At 45.5% G+C, this 26695-nt stretch overlaps 2 protein-coding genes across 2 annotated transcripts; both read left to right on the forward strand.

Annotated features, from left to right (window-relative positions):
- Positions 1 to 6854: 6854 nt before the first annotated feature.
- LOC100843507 (homeobox protein KNOX3) lies at positions 6855 to 14232 on the forward strand. Its single transcript, XM_010232284.3, has 6 exons — positions 6855 to 7015; positions 7114 to 7557; positions 7763 to 7885; positions 7994 to 8138; positions 13177 to 13409; positions 13641 to 14232. Exons 2-6 carry the CDS (start codon positions 7222 to 7224, stop codon positions 13842 to 13844), a joined length of 1041 nt encoding a protein of 346 aa, XP_010230586.1. The 5' UTR covers positions 6855 to 7015; positions 7114 to 7221; the 3' UTR covers positions 13845 to 14232.
- Positions 14233 to 15412: 1180 nt separating this feature from the next.
- Positions 15413 to 26664, forward strand: LOC100839769. Its single transcript, XM_024456706.1, is given in 20 exon segments — positions 15413 to 15656; positions 15659 to 15749; positions 16668 to 16746; positions 16860 to 16934; positions 17039 to 17153; positions 17248 to 17305; positions 17377 to 17448; positions 17631 to 17764; positions 17844 to 17967; positions 18073 to 18124; positions 21557 to 21792; positions 22928 to 22995; positions 23234 to 23304; positions 23521 to 23781; positions 24136 to 24296; positions 24439 to 24494; positions 24614 to 24666; positions 24738 to 24861; positions 25358 to 25455; positions 26230 to 26664. Coding segments are annotated over 20 exon segments (2187 nt in total). The 5' UTR covers positions 15413 to 15469; the 3' UTR covers positions 26302 to 26664.
- Positions 26665 to 26695: the final 31 nt, after the last annotated feature.

A 26695-nucleotide genomic window follows, 5' to 3' on the forward strand; every position in this document is an offset into this window, starting at 1 on the left:
ACATTTCACACGCGATGGCATGTACTAGCGACTAGCTAGCTAGACTTGAAAGCGATGGACGTTAATTCCGAGTTAGAGTAAGATATTGGTGTAATATAATATTCTACTACTAATGAGCAAGCTTTGTCCATTTGCTGCGTATCACTTGCACGTCGACTCAGACAAAGCTAGAGCTAAGCTACTGTTACGTTATCTTCAGTGAGCTAGCTGGAGAGACGGAGTAGTACTACACTAGTACCACACCAGGATCGAGCCAGCAAAGCTGCGATCTGCGTGGAGCTCCACTAACCAGGCACTCCAAAGGCATTATTCACAACACGCACAGAGATGGTAGGAGTAGATAGATTGAGAGAGAGAAACATGATTACGACTAGCAGTAAACAGTAGTGCACTGGTAGTAGAAAAGCAAGTATGCTCCCAGGGGGGCCCTGAGCCCACCTGCATGCTTGCGACGGGTGCCTGCCCTCCCTGGCCGCATGTGCTCGCACTGCCAGGCTACTGCTGCCGGTAGAGTCTACTAGGGCTACTCCTGCGATGCAACGCCTGTCTAGCCAAGCCAAAGGCTATTAGGCTAGTGAGAGAGCGAGCGAGCTTCGCCAGTGATCTAATGGCAGCTCCACTACGTACGCGGCCCCCGACGTTATATTCTGTCCCCTTCGCTTCTCTCACCTCCGGGTTTTCGGGCGCGAAATAGCACTGGTCATTGCCCATACCCCCCCTCTCTCACTCTCTGTCTCTGCCTTCTCTTGCCTCTGCACGTACACGTATATAAAGGTGGGAGGGATCCTCTCTGAGATGAGATCCAGTGGTACTTTACTGCTTGCAGATCGACCCAGCCCGCTAGCTCCAGAATCGATCGAGCTGTCGTTGCCGAAGATTACCCGGAGGAGAGATGCTGCAGTGCAGAGAGACCCGTTGCTTGCCATCTGCATGATGCAAGTATGACTCGTGTTCTTTTGGTGCAGAACCGTAAGTATGCCATTAGCATAGAGTAATTTTAGACGCCAGAGACGGGAGGATTTGCTGTGACGCATCGATCGCGCTGGATGTCAAATTTCGTCGACGTCGTCGGCGGATCCTGTGCAAGTCGCCCGCGACAGGCTACATGCTGCACATGCACCTAGATACTAGCTCGAGCGTGCCTTCTTGGACCGGCACTGATGACCTCAAGATCGATCAAATTAACGGCGTGAGCTTTATCGATGGACTCCCCGATGGGCTCCTCGTGGAGTCAAGGCTAGCTGCCGAGATGTTTCAGCGATCGATCGGCGGCGGCGGAAACCACGCATGGTACGATCGGCGGCGATCTATCAGCAACGACCCAAGAACGACCTCCAGAGGTTGCTGGGCGCCCGAGTTTCGAAGATCACCGAGTCGGCTTCATTGGCGGAGCCAGCCGATTAGTGGAGCGTGGGCAAGATACATGTACTCAATCCATGAAAAGCGTCAGCCATTTTGTAGTAAGCTAGCAGTACAAATTTTATACTATGTGTGCGACATTTTTTATGAAATCGGAGAAAGTAATTTCTTAAGTTTGTCAAAATAATTCCTTAAGAAAGCGGCAAGGCCAAGTGGTCATCCCGAGGGTTGTCCTGGCTGTTGTCCTGGCTGGGTCCTCTCACTTCCCTGCAACGCCGACGGCCGCACAAGCGGTGAAAACACAGAAACAGAAGAAGGCAGCGGCGGGAAGAGGACCTGCCCCTCCTCCCCCACCTCCAACGATAGCCCTGCCAACACAGCAATCGTACGCCCTTCTGGTGTATACTCCAACGTCTACAAGGTAAACCCTTTTCATCCTTGTGGATTTCGGTTGCCGATTCATGTTTCCGTGCTCGCTAAAACGATCTTCGTTCCATTCGTAGCTTCGATTTCGATTCTTCGTATGTCAATTTGTTGAATGAGAATGCGGTGAACGTTGATTCGGCGCCTTTATAGGACTATGACGACACTGGATTGGGTGCCAAGGGAGCCGGGGGTGACAAGGGAGCCGAGGGAGGAGAGGAGAATGATCTTGAGGAGATATAAGAGGGGTTTTTCGACGGATCCCAACCTAAATGCGCTCGACGGGCGAGCAATTACTCCGAAGTTGAAGACGTGACATTGGTAAGAGCATGAGAGAGTGTATCGCTTAATGCCGTGCCAGAAATGATCAAACCGGCAAGAAGTATTGGCAAAGGATTGAGGACCAATATCATCGTATGATGAAGGTTCCTTCGGCGCGTACATTGAGGTCACTCCCAGGTCGATTTGAGACGATCAAGGAATGTCGCAGCCGGTGAAGTGGGTTTTTGGAGCATGTGCGAAATGCGCCGCAGTGGGTGCACAGTTGATGACTATGTGAGTGAAATTGAGTCAATGATGTTTGTGATGCACCGAAGGGTGGAAGGAACTTGCGTAGGCCGGATGGAAGGAAGAAAGAGAAGGAGAGGTTGAAGAAGCAAAGAGAGACCTCAAGTTTGACGGCCAAATTTGATGAATTGATGAAATCAAAAGAGTTTGCCACGGCTAAGAAATTGGAGGTCAAACTTGCATTGGTCGACAAGAAGCATGTGCACAAATTGGAGAAGTGGCAAGCGGTGAAAGAAGTGGAGCAAGAGAGGATGAAGATCGATACCCGGAGGACTGAAATTGAGGAAGAGAGGGCGAAGATCGATACACGGCGAACTGCAATTGAGGAGGCCACATCTGCGAAGGAATTGGAGGAGGATGACGATGGATCCTAGTGGCCTTGATAAACTCGGCCGACAGTGGTGGCAGATGAAGACAGAGGACATCATGCTGTGTCACTGCCAAGACAGAGCTGCTGCCGCTGCTCAAGCCGCCGCCGCTGATGCTCCCTCTGCTCCACCGAACGGCAACAACGTTTGATTGTTCTAATTTGAACTTTCATGTGATGCGCTATGATATTCGCAAGTATTTTCTGAACTGACGAAGTGTTGATTTCTGTTTTCGGTGGGCGTATTTTCGGTTTGCTGGCCGCGGGCCGAGCAGATCCCGCAAACTCGTTTTTTGGTCTGGTTTGACAGAACATAATATGCGAGATCTGCTAGATATGCTCTAACGCCTGGTAGGGAACCAAGTGTAGGGAACCAAATATTCATTTCCTATTTTCCCTCTCCTCTTCCCCAAACGTAGGAAACCAATTCATTCCCTAAAACGAGAAATGCCCTGGCAGAAAACGAATAGCCCTTTTCCATTGCCTTCTACCCGACCTACCTCCACTGACCCTGCCAAGCCACCGCCGCTGGCCATGTCCGGCCACATCAACGACCTCCCCGCACTAACATACACTACTACAGAATACCCCACTGGTGAGAGTCACCGCCACTCGTGCTCGAGCACCAGTGGCGGTCATTGTGCACAGCCACTGGTGACCTCTTAGAACAGCCACTTGTGCCCCCCCCCCCCCCCCGCCTATCAATGGCTGTCCTAAGCCCGAACCCGCCACTGGTGACCTCCGGGAGACGGCTGAAACTTGCAAAAATCATAACTAATTCAAAAAAAGTCCAAACAATGTGTTTCTTTTTGCTGTAGTCTTCAATTCTATTCCTTAACATGTTGAAATAATAATATCATATGGTCTCTCTCATAAAATATGATTTTCCATTTTTGCAATGCAAAAAATGAAGTATTTTGCGAAGCAAGTACAATCTTTATGGTTCAAAATGGCACCTGTACAATTTTCACACAAAGTAGAACTTATTTAAATGGCTGTGTCTAAAGGATTTGAATTTTCTAGCTATATTGTTACTTTTCCCCATTTAAATGAATTTCTAGCTATTTCCCAAAAGTAATTCAAATTTGAACTACAAGTGTGTGATAGATTGTTCCAAAAAAATTCAAAAAATCATTTTAAGGTACCAAGTAATAATTATGTAACATTCATATCAGGTGTTGAAGTATTCAATACCTTGCTATGGAAAAATGTGCCGACAATTTTCATCTCAGCTTACTAAAATTCAAATAATATGAAGAAAATGTCAAAAAAGTCCGTTTTTTGGCATGGAGTCATTTTATGTGTACTAGCTGCCATGAAAAATGATAAAATTAAATTTTGACAAATGTTGAAAAAATTACTTCACAAAATGGACTATCAAGTATGAATGTTTATGAGTTTCAAGCCAAATGACCAACTGCACGACCATTTCTATATCATAGTTTGTGATAATGAATCCAATTTTTGCAAAGGGGTGTGTCTTTGCATTACTCACAATATTGTCAAAGAGTTTAGGAATTTTTATTTTTTTAAATGTTTTTACATTTTCTGAACGCAAGAAATGAGGTGTTTTGTGAAAAAAGTAGTTCAAATATGTCTCAAAATGGCACCTAATTTTCACACAAAATGGACCTTGTCTATAAGCTTATAAATCTATTTAGTTATAACCCGTAAGACAAATATATTATACTAAAAAAATTAATTACATGGCATTTAGCCATCGAGTGGCTGTTTTGCATTAAAACCTGCCATTGGAAGGTCACTAATTTTTTTGCGGTGAGAAAACACATGATCCGACACATATGCTGCAGGCGCGCTTGATTGGCTAAGTATGTGCAGGCGCGCTTGATTGGCTAAGGCCGGAGGGCACGGATCGATGAGGTGGCCTGCCCCCAACCCTTCCTTGCTTACCCGTGACTCAATATCCCCCCTAGCCCGTGACTTTTCTCCTATCCCGATCATTTTTCTCTGCATCTCCCTCCCTCTCTCGATCTCTCTCCCTACTGTACTGCTTCTTTTCTTCCTCCCCACATCTGCCCCCACCGAGCTCATCTCCCTCATCCGTCCTCCTCCTCCACCGAGCGCCGCCGGTCCGGCGGTCCGTCCTCCTCTGCCACCAAGCGCAGCCTCCCGTCCCCGAGTGCCGCAAGGGAGGGCCGCCGCCGGTCTGGTTAAGTCAGATCCGGCCGGCGTGGGTCTCGTGGCCACCGGATCTGGCCGGCCCAGGTCCAGACGCCGCCGCTCCCTTGCTCTGGTCGCGCCTCGGTACACCTCTCTCTCTCTCACGACCTCTCGATCTCCTCTCCTGTAGGCGTCGTCCGCCGCCGCCGCTGGTCTCCTGGTCCAAGGGTCGCCGCCTCTATGGAGACGAGGAGGGCGGGGCCTCTCCACCTCCGGTCACTGCAGCCGTGATGTTGCTTTTGTTGTACTTTTTTAGATGGCTTTGTTTTCTGTTTCTTTGGATCAATGTATGTGTTATGTATTACTCCGGTGTTCAAGTACAACATGTATTCTCTGAAAATAGTTGGATCTGAAGAGATTTCGAATGTATTTTGATTCTTGTTGGCGGATCTTTGGGCGGTGGTGGGTGCATGCCTGGTGCCTAGGGTTATTTTTTTTTAATTCAGACAAAACACACCAGTGGCGGTGGTTTTTGCCCGCCGGTAGAAGTAGCAGCACCAATTGCGTCGGTTTTGCCCGCCACTTGAGGCAAAGCACCAGTGACGCAGGATTAGTAGCGGGCAGCACCACCGTCGCTAGCTCCATTTTTTTACCGCCACTGGTAGATTTTTGTGTACTAGTGCGCATGAGCCTTCCCCCGACCGACGACACTTCCGGCCGCGACTGTCAAATTGATGAACGTGCTGTTGTCGATTCACACAACAGGAAAGTCGTGGAGCACCACGGCCACCGCCTGGACTCCACCTCGACCTCCTCTCGGGTGGCCTCCTCCATAGTTTCAGGCAGTCGTCGACCTCCTGCGAGCAGGCGCTGCGGCCGGACAAATGCAGAGGCGCGTAGGAGGACGCTGTGGCGCGTGGGCTGTCGACGGCGACGGCATGTGGGTTGGCATGGGCGGGTGATGCGCGACGACGGCCCAATGAGGCAGGGCAAGCGGACGGTACATGCAAGCAAACGGGCAGCACGGGCTCGCAACACAGGAGACGCGCGGCGGTGGCAGGGCACGCGGACAGCGCAGGCGTGTAGATGGAATCGAATTTGCGGAAGATGGGGTCGGGATTGGAGAGAGGAGGAAGAAGAAGAGAATAGAAGAACTGTGTCACTGGCAGATGGGTCCTGCGTGTCACTGTGACTTATGAAAAGAAACAAGGAATGAAATTTAGAGAACCTGCCGGAGAACCAATTTTTTTCCAAAAAACATTCTCTCTTACTTCCAATCCAGTTTTAGGAAACCTGCTGAAGATGCTCTTGGAATGGCAAGAGCCACCTATCACAATTCTATGTTTTTTACTTTTCCTATATTTTGTTTTCCGTTAAACCGAATGAGCAAAGATGTCTTTTGGTATATGAAGAGACGTCTGTATATCGTTTGGACTTGCTTAACTGCTAATTACATTATTGTTGACCGCTTATGCTAACGGGTAATAATGGTTCATAAATTACATATCGGTTGGTACCCCTTTTAATTCGGAAAAACATATCAGCCGGTAACAAAATTTCATTTGTACTTAACATGCATGTTAAGTCTACATAATGTTTATTTTTTTAAAAATCAACTAGGATAAATTTATCACATAATATTGAATTAAGCGTCCTGCACGACCGTTTGGGCAGGGGCGACGATTCGTGTTGAAAGTCACAAAGAGGAGATCTGTAGCTATGAGCCTAGGATCCACTGTGAAACAAGAAAGAACACGTTCATGTCGAACACGTTTACGTATGTGCCAATCTAGATACAATTAAGTATAGCGTATCCTGGATGGAGCACTACGAGCTACCGCTCCTGGCTGCGCCCATCGGTTTTCAGAAGAACAAGTCCAGCTTCGTCTCCACTGGCGATCTACAGAAATTCCCTACAAAGCCACTCCAAGCCAGCCTTTGATTTGACCCCCAAAAAGAGAACCCCACAGGCACACAACACCATTCCACGGTACTACAGGTCTAGCTACAACGCCGCACCACGCTACACTACACTGTCTCTCTCTCCAAAGGCAGGCGTACATGTAGGTATTGGCCTCCAGCTTTTCCTTCCTCCCCTTCTCCTTCTCTCTAATGATATCTTAAGCGGAGGGAGGAAGCCAGGGAGAGAGAAAAGGCTATAGCTCAAGGCAAGGCCAGGTGAGTATTCTCCTCCTTCCCCAAACCCTTTTCCTCTTTCTCTCCGCCCAAGAACTTCACCTCAAAGCTCGATCAATCCGTCTCCTTTTCCGCCGCAGGAGCTAGCTCGGGGACAGTCAGTGTGTGTGTGACCTCCCGGAGAGCTCGGTCGCTGCACCACGACTTCACCAGAGATCAGATAATAATAAGCCCCGGGCTTGTCTCCCATGGAGGACATCACCGCGCACCACTTCGGGCTTGGCGCCAGCGGCCATGGCCACGGCCACCTCCCATGGTCTTCTTCCTCGCTCAGCGCCGTCGTCGCGCCCCCGCCTCAGCAGCAGCAGCAGCATCAAGGCTATCTGGCGCCCAGCCCGCTCTCCCTGAACACGGCGGCGCCCAGCCACGGCAACCCCGTGCTGCAGCTGGCCAACGGCAGCCTCCTGGACGCGTGCGCCAAGGCCAAGGAGCCCTACGCCGCCGATGTTGAAGCCATCAAGGCCAAGATCATCTCCCACCCCATTTACCCTTCCCTCCTCGCCGCCTACCTCGACTGCCTCAAGGCAAGCTGTTCTTCACTATTCGACCAGCATCTCCTTAAGTTTATCCTACATCTCATGTCAAAACGTGAAGCATGCATGGTTTGCTTGCCTTTCCAAATTTCCATGGCAGCTACAGTCCATGCATGTTTTCTTGCCTTGTTTGTTAGTGTCAGTACTTGTGCAGTTGTGCTGAACTGAGCTGTGGTACGGACGTGGGTGCTTGCAGGTGGGGGCGCCGCCGGAGGTGTCGGAGAGGATGTCGGCGGTGGCGCGGGACCTGGAGCTACGGCAGAGGGCCGGGCTCGGTGGCCTCGCCGCCGCCACGGAGCCAGAGCTGGACCAGTTCATGGTGAACAAGCTTACCTAATTGCTAAACCCATCGATTTGTCTTTCCTTAATTTGGATGTACTAGTAAGACCCGTGTGCTATCATGTTTCCCGGCCGGCTTTGTTTGCAGGAGGCGTACAGCGAGATGCTGGTCAAGTACCGGGAGGAGCTGACCCGGCCGCTGCAGGAGGCCATGGAGTTCCTGAGGAGGGTGGAGTCGCAGCTCAACTCGCTCTCCATCAACGGCAGATCGCTGCGCAATATCCTTTCCTCCGGTAAAGAAAACAGCCGCCGGCCGGCCATCGTTCCTCCATGATTTCCTCTCTTGGTCATTGATCTTACATTTTCTTTCTTGCTCCTCTCTTTCTTGTTGCGCATAGTAGTCCCATAGAAGTGTGGAACATTCTTGGCACAATTTCCTTAATTTTATTTCTATTGTTTTCTCCTGCGTCTTATGATTGTGCATGCATGTGCAAAACTGTGCGCACGAATGGTTGTCTGGTGTTCTTGATGTTCTAATGGTCGGAGCATTCCTCATAAAGGTTTTTTTGCCCCCCAAAAGATTCTTCCCTGCGGCCGCTTGCTTCTCCTGGCGGAGCATACGTGGGATTCTTCTACCTGGGGGACATCCATGGATCTTTTCTTCTCTTGGAAAGGAATTGTCCTCTGCTCTACTCACATCAGTGCTCAGCAGCTCCGGTTATTCACACCTCCTCCTCATCCCAATGTCTCCCAGGAATCACCAACCGTACACTATGATGATTACTTCTGCTAATGAGCCGCACGAATTAAGATCGCCATTCTAGTCTATTTCACACACTTTTTAATTCTTGCAATCTATAATATACTCTCCTCTTGGAATACATATCGATTCCCTTTCGGGAAGAACATGTGCATGTGACCCCGAGTGGTTCTTGCTTCGGCCATCTTTTCCCCATGATGGAAACCAGCCTTTCTCCTTCCTTCGGTCCTTCCTTCGTCTCTAGGGTTTTGGGGAAGAGGACAGGCCGCACTGTTCAACCCAACAGTGCAAGGCCGAGGAGTCTCACTGCCGTATGTCAGTGGAGCAAGTACACACACATGTAGAGAGAGGGGGGAGAGAGAGAGGCTCATCTCATCTCATCCCCCATCTGTCACGCAAAGCCAGAACACAACATTCTTGTCATCTTTCTCCCCCCTTCAAGAAATGTATGCAGCTACCTCTTGTCCTAGAATCTCTGGTGCCTGGGGCGGGGTGTGGTCTGATCGATCTTCCAGATGTGCATGTAGATGCATGCATGCAAGGGGTCAGAGAGAGGTGTTCTTAGTCTTTGCTAATTTTAATATGCACACATCAGGTGTGCCGAGATGACGATGCATGCCAGGGGCCTTTCTAATGACCTATCACGAGGCTATAGTAACTAGTACTACCACACAGTTGTTCAGAAATTTTACTCAGGCCAGGGCTGGCTGCACTACTGGTGCTAGCAGTGCTACCATCTTCCATGCCACACGATGACAGGGATGAAGCTAGCTAGCTGCCATCTGATGTGGTAGATCAATAGTGCCTTAAGATTTACTATATGAACACCTCACAGTTCTTCAGCCCATTCCTTTGGTAAATTGAACTAATTAATATATGGAATGATATTTTCAGTTATAGTATGCGTAGGTAGACAGACGAGTAAATAGCATATGTGGTTTGGCTTAGTTCTTTGTGTGTTTCTGAGTCTTCTGACCAGCAGTGGCATGGCATGGACAGCAGACTGGTCTGTGTGTGTGTGCCTCGAGAACCATAGAAACAGTTAAGCCAGTGCACTGGCACCATTATTTGATGTGAGATCTCCAGCATTGCTTGTGTGATCTCCTTGCCAATATTATATGCATGCAAGTTATTATCCGTAGAGTATAGTATATATAGCTAGACTGGCCGGACATGTTGCTGTATTTTGTGACAGCCTTCTCTCTGTTCTCTCTCATAAATAATGGCGGTCATGAAACATTGGATGCTTCCCGAGGCAAGTCCTAAGTTCAACCCCGACTGCATTTTTCAGACGTCAACTCATATTTCTTCTCGAGTTCAATTGTTCTTTGTCCTATATATACCAAGTTGGTAGACAATACGTCTCTACAGGTGTTCTCCTCTACATGTCTTTTATGTTTTCTCAACAGAAGAAATATGAATTTGTTTGCCTGCCTTATCTCACAAGTTTAACTGAAATCTCACTAAAACAAGGGCAAGATGCCATCCTAATTAAGCTACTATATCTCCTGTTAATAGGAGCTAAAAATATAGAGCGAAGTTAATCAGAAAACAACAATACTTTTTCCTGATTGATGTTGCACCTGTACTCCAAGATTCTTGGTTGCATGCATTCTTTCAAGGCCATGCAAAAGCAGGGGACACAGATATCACGAGTTTCCGTTTGTCTTGAGGTAAGGCCAAAAGAGATACTGAAACTTGCTTGGTAGTAAAAAGCAACCAAAAGAAAACAAAAGGATAAAGAGCTGACTGATTTTGCATTGGAACGTCACTGGAAAAGACAATGCAACTGGGAAAAAAACGTGCATGACTTGACGATTTGATACTTTCACCTGCATGTCATTAACAGATTGTTCATCCATCCTGTGATTCGTAGGTGACAACTGACAAGCAGATTCTCCTTTGGGTGTTTTGTGTTTATTATTTGGGTAACACACTAATGCCAGGCGAATAAAGCCATAATATTTTGCTTGTGTCCATGGTTGATGACATTACAGCATGCAATACCATGTCCAAGTTCTGTAAACAGTGCCACGTCTAGTCCATTATTATGTTTTATTCGACAATGCATGCAAACTGTCTGTTGCTGCCTGTTTTCTTCAAAAAGCTGGGTTGTGTGCAATAACAAGTTTATGATATACATCAGTGGCATGGTTTGAGGGCGTGGTTTTGCCTACCGATATTCCACATAGACTACTTATATATATTGTTGATCTGGTGGGTAATCGTTGGAGGGATATATATACATAGTCACTAGTTATAAATGATTTTCAGGGAGTTGGCGGTGGTTTTAAGACATACATTTTATAGATAAAATAACTCCTAACACATTGACACAAAATTAAACTATCCTTCTTATGCAAATCTGTTAATTAATAAATACTGGTGATTTTTATGGTGCCTTAGAATCTTATTTGTAGAAGTGTGAATCTATGGTTCATGAAACGAAAAAAAATTGCACAAATCCTAAGGCTACTTGATTTAGCAAGGGCTTTATATTTTTTGAAAAAGTTGCAGATGATTCTTCAGTTTCTTTTTACACTGGTTATGTCTTTTTCATAAGTCATGTATCTAAACTTTCTAACGAGTCTAGGTGACTAGGTCAGTACCATGCCATAAGACATTGACTACCTCTGAACTTGTACAGATGCAAAATAAAGCTTACATAGAACAAGTGATACCCCACATATAAACATAACCAAATTCTGTAAAAAAATGAGAACATCGGCAACAACTTACAATTTGCCGGATCATCATAAGGTATACTCGTGTTACTGTTAAATGTATGGAGTATTTATAATAATATATGTTGTAAAATTACATTTAAGATGAAATATTTTTTGATGGCAAATCTACAAACTATTCTGGACATATGAAATCAAGGTTGGGAACTACTCCCTCCGATCCTAAATTCTTGTTGTTGTTTTAGTTCAAATTTGCACCAAAACAACGACAAGAATTTAGGATTGGTGGGAGCAGTATGCGGCCTACCCTTTATAGGTGGGTTATAACATGCGAATCGGACAATCTTTATCGAGAATTCGTTACGAAAGAATCAAGAAACATTGATAATATTTACAAAACTTGCATCTACCATTGCACAAAATTTGAAATCCATATTTGATGCATCTTCAAAATATAAAACAGTAGAATTCCGTTATGAATACTAAAAAATTACACTGTTCACAATACAGCTATTATACCCAGCTGATTTTTTCTTTTTCTTTTGTTTCTCAATTTACGGATCTAGTATGGATTTGAAACTATGTGGGAGGTCGATTCATATCGTGTGAACGTTACTAAAATTAGTTCATCGTATTTTATTTTCCTTTTTTTGGATCTCCATGCGGAAGGTGTTGCAAGCAAGCACCTAAAAAAGGTGAGGTCTGAGTTAATTCCCTTCAGAGATTGACCACACAATTAAATAAGTTTCACCGTAACGCCAATTGTCTAGAGATGTAAGTGGGTTTGGTTGAGCCGACCTATTGATGCAACCTTCTCCATCTGCTTGGCAAAAAATCAGTGACATGTATAGACAGTGAACCACCAATTAAGTTAATTGGAAGTGGTTTCTCAACCAAGAAACCTCATTGGGGGTGTCCACTTGCATCTCTAAACATGAGACCTATATTTAGTTAAGTAATAGATGATTGAGTAGCAAAAGCTTAAGGCCACTATTGAACATAATGTTGAATTTAAGTAGAAATTAACTTTGTTTGCAAGGAAATGTCAACTCTCATTCGACATGTCTCTTACAAATGTTTGTGGAAATCCACATGATGCTTGATGGTTAAAATGTTCATTCAGATTTGTTGAATTGTTCTCAACTTTGTCCTAAACAATTAAAAAGTTGGAAAGAAAATTTAAATCTTTTACTTAATTAGTCATTATAGCTTGTAATGGGGTCACCATTCAGCCCTTATACATGGCACTTTAAAATGTTTTTCACAAAAAACTAGATTTACTAGCTAAATGCCCGGTGTATTGCTACATGACAACACATTCTGCCAAAATTATACTATTGAGCTTATATGACCTTGATATCATCCTTGACTTCATTTTCTGAATAAAAAATAGATGAAGTCCTTATGCTTAGAGATTAATTCTCACCATACCTTCCTATATCAGCACGTAAATACAAACACATGACCAACTTATTTATAGACAGATTATGATCTATCATACACAATAAGCTTAACATTGTAAACTTCGTGGGTGGTATACTTTCCAGCATGTTACTTGATAAGTACCCAAAACTGAACTCCTGCAGATTAGTCCCTGTTATTTCAGTTTTCACTTGTGCACTAGCTAGTTCATGTTTCCCTGATTCCATGATGGCATTCTCTCTTTTATTAGAACTGTTATTTTTTTTATCTATTGGGTCTAGTTAATTATTCTTGTCTAATCTCATGAGCAACTGTAATTCTGTACCAGCTTAGTGTACCTAGAATCTTAATCCTATCTAGCTTTGTGATGATTCTACATCCTATCTATTGTATAATATTTACTAACACATCATATCTCTTGTATAACATTTACTAACAAATCCATTTGGTATGTGTACTTTTAAGGCTCTTCTGAAGAAGATCAAGAAGGCAGCGGAGGAGAGACAGAGCTTCCTGAGATTGATGCGCATGGTGTGGACCAGGAGCTCAAGCACCATCTCCTGAAGAAGTACAGTGGGTACCTGAGCTCCCTCAAGCAAGAGCTGTCAAAGAAGAAGAAGAAAGGGAAGCTCCCTAAGGATGCTCGCCAGCAGCTCCTCAGCTGGTGGGAAATGCACTACAAATGGCCATACCCCTCGGTATACATATCTTCCCGAGTTGCCAAATCACGACCTCCACTTCTAGCATTAATATTCTGAACATTTTTTAGAACTTTTAGCCAAACATTTTTTGTTGTTGATTTTTATATGCACCATAGTGTACAAAGATTCTATTTACGTCACTGTTATGTTATAGTGACAACCAATATAGGATATTTTTTAAAAGCACCATCTAGTTTCGCAACTTAATGTTTTGCTTTAATCGAGCAGGAGAGCCAGAAGGTGGCCTTGGCCGAGTCGACCGGCCTTGACCTGAAGCAGATCAACAACTGGTTCATCAACCAGAGGAAGCGCCACTGGAAGCCGTCTGACGAGATGCAGTTCGTGATGATGGATGGGTACCATCCCCCAAACGCAGCCTTCTACATGGACGGCCACTTCATCAACGATGGTGGGCTCTACAGGTTCGGGTAGGTCTGCTAGCCCTCATTCTCTGGCCATGGCCACGATCGGCTCCAATGGCCGTGAGTCCCTTATGCTGACGAAGCACTTGGGACCGAAGATGATCCAAGCTTAGTTGAGTCTGTGTGTGCCCGCATGCGCGCTGGAAGGATGCCGTATGCTTATTTTGTTAATTATGTTATGTACTGGCGTATCATTTATGCGTGGACTCACTTCGCTTTTGTGTGGCTTATTGCGATTGACGCGAAACTATATGGACTAGTGTTGGCCTGTTGCTACATGCCCGGCTACGTGCATGTTTGAATAATTTGCATGCTGATCTCTAGCTAGCAACTTTCTGCCCATTCTGGTCAGCTAGTTCTGGCAAGTACAATCATCGATTTAACTTATTCCATGTCTACTGATGTTGGTTGCTGCCTTGCTGGCGTTCTGAAGTTTTTTTCTGCTTACTTTCTTGGCCGGCCGCTTGGTTGGAGGCAATTCAAGAGGGTCAAATTAAGTGTCATGTTGCAAACCGTCTGAATACCCGAACTACTAACGGTTCAAAAGAATTGTAGGATTTCAACTCTCAGCCATAGAATATATTTAATATAGAGGTTGTTTGATTTGTAGGATCACAACAAAACTAAATTATGTACTCCAATGAACAACTTTCCACTCAATTTGAAACGCTAATTACCATGAGTCATACCTCTTGTAAAAATAAATAAATAAATCATATGTTCAATGGGTTCCCCCCTTGCCTTTTGTGTAATAAAACATGTCGTGCCAATTTCTATCTTTCCAACCTTGTATATAATTCAAGAGGCCATGCTGTTGCACAGTCCTACATTGTTTCAGAAATCATGTGAATCAAAGAGGGCTCAAAGACCAGTTTCAGGTCAATGAATTTAGGTGCTTATACATTTACTAGATTATATATGCAGTTCCATGATAGCGATGTGCAACTCAGCTGACGGGAGCTTAACAAACTTTCAACTCACCTACATAGACTCCATGGCATCTAACACTGATCCTGCTCCAGTTTCGAACCCAGCAATCGCCAAATCTCCTATACCCCTGTTCGCTGCTACGGGGGGCGATGCTCTTCTTCGGAATCTAAAATCGGTCTATCAAGACAAAATCTCCGATTCCGTGCTACCACTCTTCCAGCATGTCAAAATTTACGTACTCCATACTACTAGGTTAATTGCCGGCAACGGCGGCGTGGGTTATGTGGCACAGCAGAGGAAAGGTTCCGATCGGCAGGCAAAGAGACAACGAAAATGGAGAGAGCGAACAGGCGTACGTACCTCGCGTTCCGGCGCCGGCCGCGACCTGGATCGCCGTCGTTGCGGTGCGGCGGCGAAGAGGGGGACGGCGCGGCCATGGGCAATCAACCGTCGGCAGGGGGATATAGCGGAGTGGACCGTGAATTTGTACCGTCGCCAGGGTCGGGCCTTGCGCGTGGGCCGTGGCTTTTCGCTCAGCGGTTCATCGGGACCAATGCTGTAAATGTAACAGGCCACGACTAAACTGTTGGGCCAGCTCGGAAGCCCAGAACTTATGTGTTCTTTTTCCTCTTCTTCCCCTCTCTCTCTCAAAAAAAACAAACAGAGACGCGCGCGGCGGCGGTTGGTCCTCTCGACGCTCGAGCCATGGTGCTGCCGACCACTATCTCGCGCGACTCCGAAGCTCGCTCGGCTCCTCCGCAAAACTTCCAGGAGGAAGCGGAGCCCCCGCGCCCGCGGAGGCCGCCCGCGTTCTACAGCTCCGTGTTCGCGCAGGTACACCACCTGCTCGACGAAATGCCGCGCCGAGTGTAGCCGATCATTCTCGCGCCATCGTTTCGTGTTCGCAGATCGAAGAGGTCGGGTGGGGGCGGCTGGTGACCGCCACTGGTGATGACGGTGTGTCCTGCCTCGCCTTCCGCGTCATGTAAGGATTTCTTGCATGTGTGCTGCAACAGACGGTAGTCTGCTGGACGTTTTCCCGAGCTGATTATGCATTTTGCTGTGTTGATGGTTTGGATCGAAATACTGTTTTCGGGTGAGATAGCGCATGAACAACTGGCTAAAGCAAGCTCGGGGGTTTGATACATTGTTATGGTGGGATTGACATGATATCTTCTGCGAATAACTTTGAGGAATAGCTTGCATAGGTTGATTCCATCACGCGCATGCAGCGGAGGAGCCAACACTCAAACATTGGTTGTACATAATTGCTCAAAGGTCCGTGACAACACTCTCTCCAGCTTACCGTGATGGCACTGCCTGTTTCAGTTCGCCGGCAGCCTGGCAGGTCGATGCCTTGTATGGTCGCCCTCGCACAGCAATGAGCGTACGTCCCAGCTGTCTAGGCGCTCCCTGCAGAACTGTTCCCTCAGCTTGCGGCCCTTGCTTGGTGGCATAGAGCCATCGCAGTCGCCCTTTTGAGCTACCGTGCCCTGCCCTGCTCCCAGGTGCTGGCTTGCTGTGAGACAGCGATTGGAGGCAGGGGTTTCCCTCTTGGGCCCTTTGCTCATTTGTTTTTTGGGAATTCGCTTTTGAGTTCGGAGGAGGAGGAGCATAGTGAGCCCTGATTGTTAATCTTGGCTGGAGGGAGCAGAATTTGAGGTAGGGAATGGAGGACGTAAAGTTAGGCAATGAGCTGAGTTTGTTTACTACGATGTTCTGAATTATTTGATGTATATATGGTGTGCTGTGAATTATACATATGTACTTAAGTTTTTTCTGGAAAAAAAAAACTTGTCCCTTTGTAGAACTGTCCCTGGACTCATGTATGCAATGTTTCTAGGACCTCTCTTAAATTTCATGACTGTCATATGAACTTATCCCTTGTGTTGTCTCTGATCAGGGATGAGCAAGGACGACAACATTTACTGGAGGTCACACTGCCCATGAATTATCCTGCATGTCCTCCTTCAATTTCCGCGGTACATTTCATCAAATTGGCAATGTGTCTGCCTGCACTTATTTTCATGATAGTGTTCAGTGTCTGATATTTCGGAAGGACCATAGATGCTATAACATCATATAAGTTTTACAGGATGTTCCTTGTCTTCCAAAATTACAGTGGTCAAAACTCTCAAGACTGAAGGATGTTGTCTGCCAATTCCAAGAGGTTGATGAAGATAATGTTTTCCTCTGTTCTTTAATACAATCTTCTGAACTGCTTATCCATGGTTTATTATCTATTAATTTTGTATGTTATGTGTATGCAATCAGCACCTGAAGAATTTGCAAAATTACTGGTGTACAATGGATGACATCGATAAGGCCCTTTGGGTTGTTGATCCAACAAAGCCGAGCTATGCTATGTCTCATCGTCGTATTGCTTTGGGTAATTTAACTTATTTGTTTGACCTAATAATGGGTGTTTCAGTTTTCTTTTTCTATTGTTGCTTAAAACATCATATGTTGCCTTGTACCATTAGGTGATGATTGCTATATATTACTGCATGTTGATGCACACAAGCCCAGCTCCTTACCAGAGTAAGCTCAGATGTTAAGTTTGTTCATCAAGGCAAGCTCATCATCATTAATCATAAACAAAAAATATCCAGGTGCCGCTTCCTGGGCACAGATGGGAAACTGGAAAGGCTGATAAAGAATTGGAGAAAAAATCGTAAAAGATGGTATGTTCTCAGGCTTCCTACAGTACAATAGAAAAATATTTTGTAACCTGTATATGGTAGTTCTGTTGATATAAGTATCTTTTTTGTAATATTAAACTAGGAGTGCATAAGGGAAATTTCTCTAGTTACATTAGAGGTCATGTGATGAGGTGTTATACATATTTTTTCTTTTCTTTTACTAGGACTGCAGACAAGAAGTTCCATGAAAACCTGTCAACCGTCTTAGATTTTGAACTGCCACAGCCCCCTTCTGTCAGCATCAAAGATGACCAGCAAGCTGATTGCGGGATATGTTATGCCACCCATCTGCCTATTGGTGAGCTGATTTATTCTGCCTCTGGACCTTTCTGCCTGTAACGTATTAGCTGACCCAATTCTTGTCTTTGCTCCTGAAGATGACGAACTGGGGACTGACAGCGGATGCGCAACGGACTACACATGTGAAAACTCCAGCTGTGACAGAGCTTTCCACTCTGTGTGTTTGAGAGATTGGTTGTGTACGATTACTACAACAAGGCAGTATGTCAAAATGAGGAACTCCTAAAGCCATTATTTTCATTCCAGATGCATTGGTGCATCCTTTGATGAGATTGTTTCCTTACAAGTTTTATGTGTGTTTTACAGGTCGTTCGATGTTCTGTTTGGGAACTGCCCGTATTGCAGTGAGCCTGTTGCTGTGAAGATCGCTGAGCACTAACTTGGCTTCGCATTTTCAAAGTGAGACCCGTTGAGTTATAAACTTATAATCTATGTTATGAAAACTTGTATTCATGTATAGTAGCTTATTTTCGCCTCCAAGCATATGCATCTCCTTTTAACAAAGGTTTTAGATGGAACAAGGACAAAAAAAAGTGGAGCCTTACAAGGAATGGTCATCTAGACCGCTACGTGGACGCGTTCATCAGGTTCCGTAAGAAATTGGTAACCATGATATACTAGACGTCTTAATGGAGATGCAGCAGCCAACAGGTCGAAATTGTCCGTCCGCTTCTAGAGATGAAAGGAGTGACCCGGCCTAATTAGTAAACTTGGTTGAAATTAGTGGTTTGTTTCAAACACACGCCCTTCTAGATTTGGAACAAAGCCTACGTGTGTGGTGGACTCTGAATCTCTGAATGTTTCATTCCTAGCTAGCACTTGAGGCGCCTGTACGCCTGACTGTGCGCTCGAAATGGTTTTATCAACAAGTCGCCTGATGCGAACACGGAGAAATCGTTTCAGCAAAGTCGAAATGGGCAGTCAAATCGCATAAATCAATGGTGACAAACGATTAACATTGAGGAGACGACATTGTTCGCACACGAACACGTCACGTGTACCTCCGGCGTCGAGCGCGATACGCAAGACACGTCGCCGGAGGAGCCTCGCCGGAAGCGCGATATGCAAGACAGCCGGCGAGATCTTTTGAAACCCGAAACCCCACACGCCTAGGAGGGACCCCGTCTGGACGCACGGCGGCAATGGGCTGCCCTAGGTCAGTTCGCCTGTTTGAAGAACGACAATGAACGATAAGCAAAGAATATGATGTGATAGGTTTGTAGATTGGTTTTTGCGATTGTGTGTGTTGTTTCAATCGGCCGTCACCCCTCATGTATATAAAGGGCGGCTGGACTTCCCGCGCAAGAAAAGGACTTGGATTCACGTCCAAAACCCTAATTTGAGTCTAATTCGGAAGGTTGGACCCGAACTTTCCAAAACTGTTCGGTCCAAAATCTGGCTACACCTTCCGATCCAGTTTTGAGGTAGTAAACGACCTCGGATCGCAACGATTCCAAAAGCAAAGTTATTCGTCTCCAAAAAACGAAGAACTTTCATGTTTATGGATTTTCCATCCGAGTAGATCTTAATGACTATTTCTCTCTGTTTTTAACTTCGGTTTCCAGCACCGGAACTTCCGACCGAACCTTCGGGTGCTCTCTGTTACTCTTCCAGGAATATGCGGAACTTCCGACCGAACCTCCGGGTGAACCTCCGGGTGCTCTCTGTTACTCTCCAGGAATATGCGGAACTTCCGGCTTATCATCCGGAACTTCCGGTGGAGTTTTATTTGTAAGCCAAAATTGGTTGTGAACAGACATCTAGAACATTTCAAATCCAATGATGCAACTGTCGGTAAACCCAGTGCCCGCGTCGCTCTCGGGGGCGGCTCGGGCGAAACCCTTGCCGCTGCCGCCCCCGCCCACCCAGGTCCTCCTCTCCCCTCGCCGTCGCCAGAGGAAGCCGGCGGCGGCAGGGCTATCTCCTGGTGCTGTGGCGGCAGATCTCGAGGTGCGCAGCGGTTTGCTCCGGCAGCGGCGGGCGGCGCGACGCTAGCGTGCTTCGGCAACAGTTGGTGGCGCGGCACGAGGCGGCGGATGGGCGCAGAGGGCTGGCGCGCACGGTCGCCGGCGGCTCTTTCGGCGGCCCGACGCCATGATGGCAGATGGTGAGGTTGGGCACTGTGGCTGCCCGTTGGGGCTGCTGTCGGGCGTGCTTGCAGCGGCGGCGGCGGCCGGTGGCAGGAAGACATTGCGGTGGCGGCCAGGTGGGCCTCTTCTTGGTTTGTGCCGATGAGGGCCAGATCTAGTTCGGATGGGTCCGTTGTGGCTGGTGGCGGTTTCGCGTCGCTGTGGTGGCCGGCGACGTCGCTCTCCGAACGGCGGCGATGGGCTTGGTGGGCTGCAGCAGCGACTGGTCCGCCTTGGCTCCTTCGTTGTTGCTTGCAGTTTGGTGGCTGGCCGGTATTTGGGTGGTGGAAGGTGCATCAACATCGTGCGGAAGCTTTCTCTGGTCGCAAGCCAGAGCCGGCGACGCCTGCGGGCGCCGTTTCCCTTTTGAAGACGTTGCTGTGATGTGGTGTTTCTTCGCTTATCCTGTGGGTCGTGCTCTAAGGGAAACCTTAGGTTTAGTCGTGGACCGGACGATGACGACGCCCCGCGCCGTTCCCCTCCTTGGAGGCATTGTCTTTGGAGCCGACGCCGGCTGGAGGGAGTTGTGGTTGCTGGTTGTGCCGTGTGGGTGTCCGTTAGCGGCTTTTGTGGCAGCAACGATGGTGTTGAGTAGAAGTTGGGCTGTGGCGATGGTTTTGTTAGTCGGTCTTCCGACGTGTCCGTTGGCTTTCCAAGTTTGGTTTTGTTTTGTTGTTGGGGAGTCGGAGTCGCCAGCTCAGAGGAGTGATGTGTGATGACGGCGACTTGGTGCGAGGTGGTCCGATCTTTGGGATTCTTGTTCGGCGCAAGCCTTGCATATTGCTCCTCAGAAGCTCAGCATCAGAATCGGCGTCTTTTGTTCGCTAGCGAGGGTGGCCAATTGTTTGGCATGGGCCGATGTGAGTTTGCATACCTGTTGAGAGGTCTCCGTTCTTGGACGTTGGTGGAGAAAGTCGGAGTCGCCAGCTCAGGAAGAGTGTTTGTGTGATAACGATGCCTTCTGCGTGCAACCTCGACGAAGATCTTCTTTGGACAGCGTGCGTGAAGTGAGTGTGGGTGGCCAGATCGGTCAGTGTGGTCCTTAGGGCGGTCGTGTTCCACGACGGTTTTTTGGCCGATTTTCCGTTAATTAAGTAGGCAATTCTATTCTTCTTAATCAATGGATTGAGTCCTCGGATTCCGGTTAAAAAATAAATACATCTGGAACATTTCTTATGGTCCCTCTCTGTTCATTCTTACAATCTTACTGCTGTGCTGTACAAGTGGAACTGCTAAAGTCTTGTGTTACCGACCGATTGCACCAGATCCCTCCCGTGCGATCCGATCCCCCCTGGCCCTCCTGCAGCTCGCGGTGCTATGACGACGCATCCGTGATCCCATCTCCGGAGGAAAGCAGGAAGAAAACCCCCGGAGGAAAGGTAAAAGCTGCCGCACGGGTTGTCGACTGAAGTGGTGATCCACCACTCAACTCTCCTTCTCCCCCACCACAAAAGCAAGCAAACCCCAAAAGCAACCGATTCCGCCGCCGCGGCAGCACGCCGGGGATCCACTGCGGCTGCGTAGGTGGGCGGTGGGCAGTTGAGCTCCCGCGCCACGCGTCGGCTCGCGTCATCAGCAGCACCCACCGCACGCCGCCCCGCCCGCGTCACTGAGTGGAAAAGGTCCGATGGCGACTTCTCAAGGCCTAAACGACCTAGTAGTATAAAGCTACCAGCCCCAGCACCCGCGGCCGAGTCAAATTAATCCGAGTAGGAATGGCGTGGGGAGAAGGCAGGGGGAGGAGGGGATTGAAGGCGGCGTGCCTGCCGCGGCCGGGGTGCTTCACGGTGTCCGCCGCCGACGAGGGCCCCTCGGGCTCCGGCGCCGACGAAGGAGACGTGGGCAGCAGGCCGGTGCCGACGCACCTGGTCGTCACGGTCAATGGGATCGTCGGCAGGTGAATCTTCCGGTCTCCTCTAGTCCTCTGCTTTTTCTTCCTTCCTGTCTTACGAGTACTTTCCACGAGCTCCTTCTTTGACGAGTCGATTCCACAAAACGCTATTGCATTTCAAATGAATCCCTTTTTTTATTGGAGGTTATACTGATCGACCGCTATTGCATTGACATCAGGATCATAAACTGATCGTATTTCTCATGCGCTGGTCTATATAACTATAGTCATGATCACATAAAGTCTGAAATGTAGTAAAATCCCCGCATATACGGCTAGGAAATGCTCTCTTTTATTCATTTGCGGCTGTGCTGAATGATAAGCGTCTGTTGTAAGACCGGGGTTACATTCTTATATTCTTCGAATGGTACTGAGGCGATGACCTTTTCCTTAAAAAAAATGCTGGTCATTTTGTTTTCCATGTTTAGTACTTAAGGGGATAGAATTCTGTTGATACTTTCTGGGATGTTGGAATTTATACAGGCCTATATACAATTTCAAGAATAGAAAAAATAGATACCATAGAGGACCGAGATGCATATTGAATTAAGAAGAATGAGCACCCAGTTAGAGCTCAAGAGGATTCAAACCTAGGCATCACATTTTCACACTACAAAAGTTGCTCTCAATCTTGTCAAAGCATTTACATCCAAAGGAACATCAATAACCTGAGATTTGCCACTAATAACGTTCATAACAACCTTTAAAAAAAATAACCTTCATAACAGTTACTTGAAAAAATGAAAAGTATGCTTAGATCTGAATGGAATTTTCGGTCCAGAAGTCACTTGTTCAGTAACATGAATACTACATATATAACCACGTGATAAAGTGAGGCATGCTTGCTTGGTCTCATGCTGTCCATTTGAAATGTCACAACCAGCACGGATACACATGTAAACTGCACAATTTAGTTTCTTGGTTCTTACATTGCTAGTTAGGTTATTACTTGTATAAGTATATTCTTACATACAAAATGAAGGTCACGCAAGTGTTCAACAGTTCAAGACATGTAACAATGTGCAAAGTCGTCCATTTTACCTTATGATGTGTAAGCTAACTCTAGCATGCAGTTCTAAAATGTGTTGACATGTATTTCCAAAATAAATGAAATTAAAGGTTTGCCCTTTCTACCATGCAGTGCAGAAAACTGGCGTTATGCAGCAAAACATTTCATCAAAAAGCACCCCGAGGATGTGGTTGTTCACTGTAAGTTTAATAGCACCACTTAATAGCACCACCTAGAGTATTTTACAATTTTTGCTCAAGTATATTTATCATCAACACTACAGTTTCACTTGGGGAATGCACCAGTAGTTTGGATGTGTAAAGTTCAGAATTAGGTAGTTCACAATTTTGTTAATGGAGCATCCCCTTTTGGGGAACATGATCCATAGTTCCCACTGATTCTCTATGGTAAATGGGAAATTTTCATTGTGTGGCACAGGCAGTGGATGCAACTCAGCAGCTCGAACTCTCGATGGAGTTGATGTGATGGGAAGGAGATTAGCAGAGGAGGTGAGAATTGATAAGTTATTATCGACTTCTTTTAATATGACAAAGCTTAGCTAGCCTGAAAGATCTGAAATCTGCATAGATTTTTGTTTTCTCATCTTTCCTTTAATAATATAACAGCTTTGTTATTTCAGGTGGGGAATTCCCCCACTGTTGTTTCATCTATTATTCTCTCTCTCATGTTCTTCCTTTGAATTAACCTATGTTTTATTTATTTAGGTGATTTCAGTTGTTGAGTGTAGACCAGAATTACAGAAGATCTCCTTTGTTTCACACTCATTGGGTGGATTGATTGCAAGATATGCCATTGCTTTACTGTATGAGACAGCTACACAAACAGAGTATCAAGAAGAGTATGAGAAGCATGCCACTGATACTCATAGCAACCCACCAACCGGCCAAGGCAAAATTGCTGGTTTGGAGCCGGTGAACTTCATAACTGTTGCAACACCACACCTTGGCACAAGATCACACAAGCAGGTTTTGTTCAAATTGTGCACCACCATCAGTTTTACCTTTATGTTTAAGTTCATATTACTCAGTTCTGTATATTATGGGCAATTGGGAATCTATGACTAAATCTGTGTTTGTAGGTGTTCTAATTTAAGATGCTCTTGCCTCCATTTTGTTCCCGTTGCTACCATACCTCTTAGTGCTACTTATTTTTAATCCTCTTTGTATTAAATGTGCAATTTTGTTGCTTTCTTACTAATATCCATCTTTGGCATAGTAGCTTACTGGTTCTAGTGGGTGAATCTGGTCTGGCGCTGTGGCAAACTGGCAGAATGACTGGATTTACAGATGTCGTTGATTCCATATTGATTTTATACGCAGATGCCCCTTCTCCGTGGTTCCTATAGATTGGAAAAGATGGCATTCCGTATGTCTTGGATTGCCGGGAGAAGTGGAAAACATCTTTTTCTAAAGGACATTGAAGATGAGAAACCACCATTACTTCTTCAGATGGTTACTGATTACGGTGATCTCCATTTCATGTATGCCATAGAAATGGTTTTTTAGATGTTCCACCATAGAAATAGTTCTCCTTGTTTTTTTAGAGGATAGCTCTCCTTGTTTTACAAAAACAGGAACATTTTAATGTTGATTATTTCACTGTATACTCTTTTCTATGTGCAGATCAGCTTTGCGTTCTTTCAAGAGATGTGTTGTTTACTCAAATGTTTGTAGCGACTGTATCCTTGTTCCACAAATGTGTTTACTTAGGAGATCAATATAAACCTATTGGCTATCTATTTACTAACTAAAATAAATTAGAAACCACTGGATTTTGTGGCCTTGACTAAATGTTCAGTCATTGTTGGCTGGAGGACGTCTTCAATACGGTGTCAACACGATCTTCCCAAGGTATGTTTCATTATTAGCTAACCTTTTGTTTGTAACAGGGTTCTTATATTTGAAAAATTCCCTTGGATCAGAAACAAGATTTTATAAATGATGGTAAATACCCACATGTTGTATACGTGGAAAAACCAAAGGCTCGGGATGTTGATTTTTCGGATGCAATGATTTATCAGGCAAAAACTACAAGTGAAATGGAAGGTAAGATACTGAAATTTCTTCACTAATTGAAAATCGAAAACCAATGGATAAACATGTAATCAAGTTATTGCGTGTTCATGTATAACTCTTTCTATCTAATCCATGAATAAAAGAAGCACGTACTTCTATCAAGTGGTTTTTTAGTGATATCTCCACAATTCTGTATTAGGACAAAACTAGAACAGAAAATGGAGTTATACTAGCATCTTACTTTTTACAATGATGTGCTGTTTATTGTCCAAGGACTTGATAAACCGGCAGCAGAAACCATAAATTTCATGTTTCTAATGACTGTCTTTAGGCTGGTCCATCTCTGTATTGGAGCTGAAATTTTGTTGTTATGTAGTTCGTTGTAAGAATGTTTTTTTGCGGATCGTTGTAAGAATGTTGTCATGTAGTGTATTCATGCTGCATTACATCTGAATGTTGTTCCATTTCTTCATGAAGATTAAGGCAGTCTTTTTTTCTAATTGAATCAACCTGTTTTGAACTTCAGAAGTGATGCTCAAAAGTCTGAATAGAATTCCTTGGGAAAGGGTAGATGTTAGCTTCAAGAAAAGTAGACAAAGGATTTTTGCTCATAGCACCATTCAGGTATTACAACCCCATGGCCTTTTGTTTCTTATTCTTCCTGTCTGCTGCTACCTATTGGATACAACTTTACTACACTTGGATTAGTTTAGACATAGTCAAAAAAAAAATCCCTTCTTTTGAAAGGCTACACCGTGAAGTTTCTTTAGCATCTGTCTACTGAAAACTTTGAGCTAAATTAGTTTTCTTAAGCTTCACAATTTATTAGAAATGTTTAGAGCTAATAGGTTCATTTATGACTTAGGAGAAGAAATTATCATTTTGTGGCTAACTGCAAGACTGGCTATGCTTGCATTGCTGATTTTTCGAATGCTATAGATGCCTACCTGATGATATCAGTGGTTCCACTGACAAACGAGATAGAAAAGGCTCTCATTTAATTTGGTAGGTTGTCACAGCCCAATACAGATGCAGTCCTTGGTGACAAAAATAGCAAGCGCTCCATTTTATGCCCTATTCAGGATAGCTTGGTGCATATGCGTTATAGCAGTGAACTCTAAGGTTTAAGGTTTAGCTCAACTCAACTTGCATGGCTTGGTAAGTTTATTCATTTTGCTTCTAGAAAAAGGGGGAGACAGCATAGCTACCAACAAATGCAGCTGCCTATCATTTGCCACATGAGTTAGATATTTGTCTAGGCTGCAATGCTAGAACTAAACTGCGATTCAATCGGTCGCTCGATGAGCAAGTCTGATACATATTATTAGGTTGAAGGAAAGATACAAATTCTCACTGTCTGAAAAATTGATTCTTTCTTCTCTATCTCTTGTGTTGCAGGTTAAGACCTATTTTTGCAACTCTGATGGGGCTGATGTGATTTTCCACATGATTGACCATTTTATTTATTAACATGAAACATTGATGTGTTGGTGCCTGTTTCTTTCCTTTTATTTGGAGTTCCAGTAACTGGAAAAAGAAGGGGCACATATATTTTTCAGTTCCCTGTTTTTAAGGCAGGATTAGAGATACTACACTGGAATGAGTAGAACCCATCGTAAAGAAAAGGGAACCTCCTAAAAAGATTGTGAAGGCTGTTGGGTTTATGCTTCCTGTAAGTTTTGGGCCCTCCTAGGTTCTTTTTTAATTTTCCAGGCTTCAGTAGTTCAGTGTGCATGCATGCATGTAATGGACCACAATCTGTTGATCGATATATAATAAAATATGCTATGTGTTGCATCTCGAGCAGAGAACGCATAGCGAGAATTGCGGCTATTGACTTCTTGCCGTGCATGCTGCTGTAGCA

This window comes from Brachypodium distachyon, chromosome 1, assembly GCF_000005505.3.
Source record: "Brachypodium distachyon strain Bd21 chromosome 1, Brachypodium_distachyon_v3.0, whole genome shotgun sequence".
In the NCBI taxonomy this organism is placed as follows: domain Eukaryota; kingdom Viridiplantae; phylum Streptophyta; class Magnoliopsida; order Poales; family Poaceae; genus Brachypodium; species Brachypodium distachyon.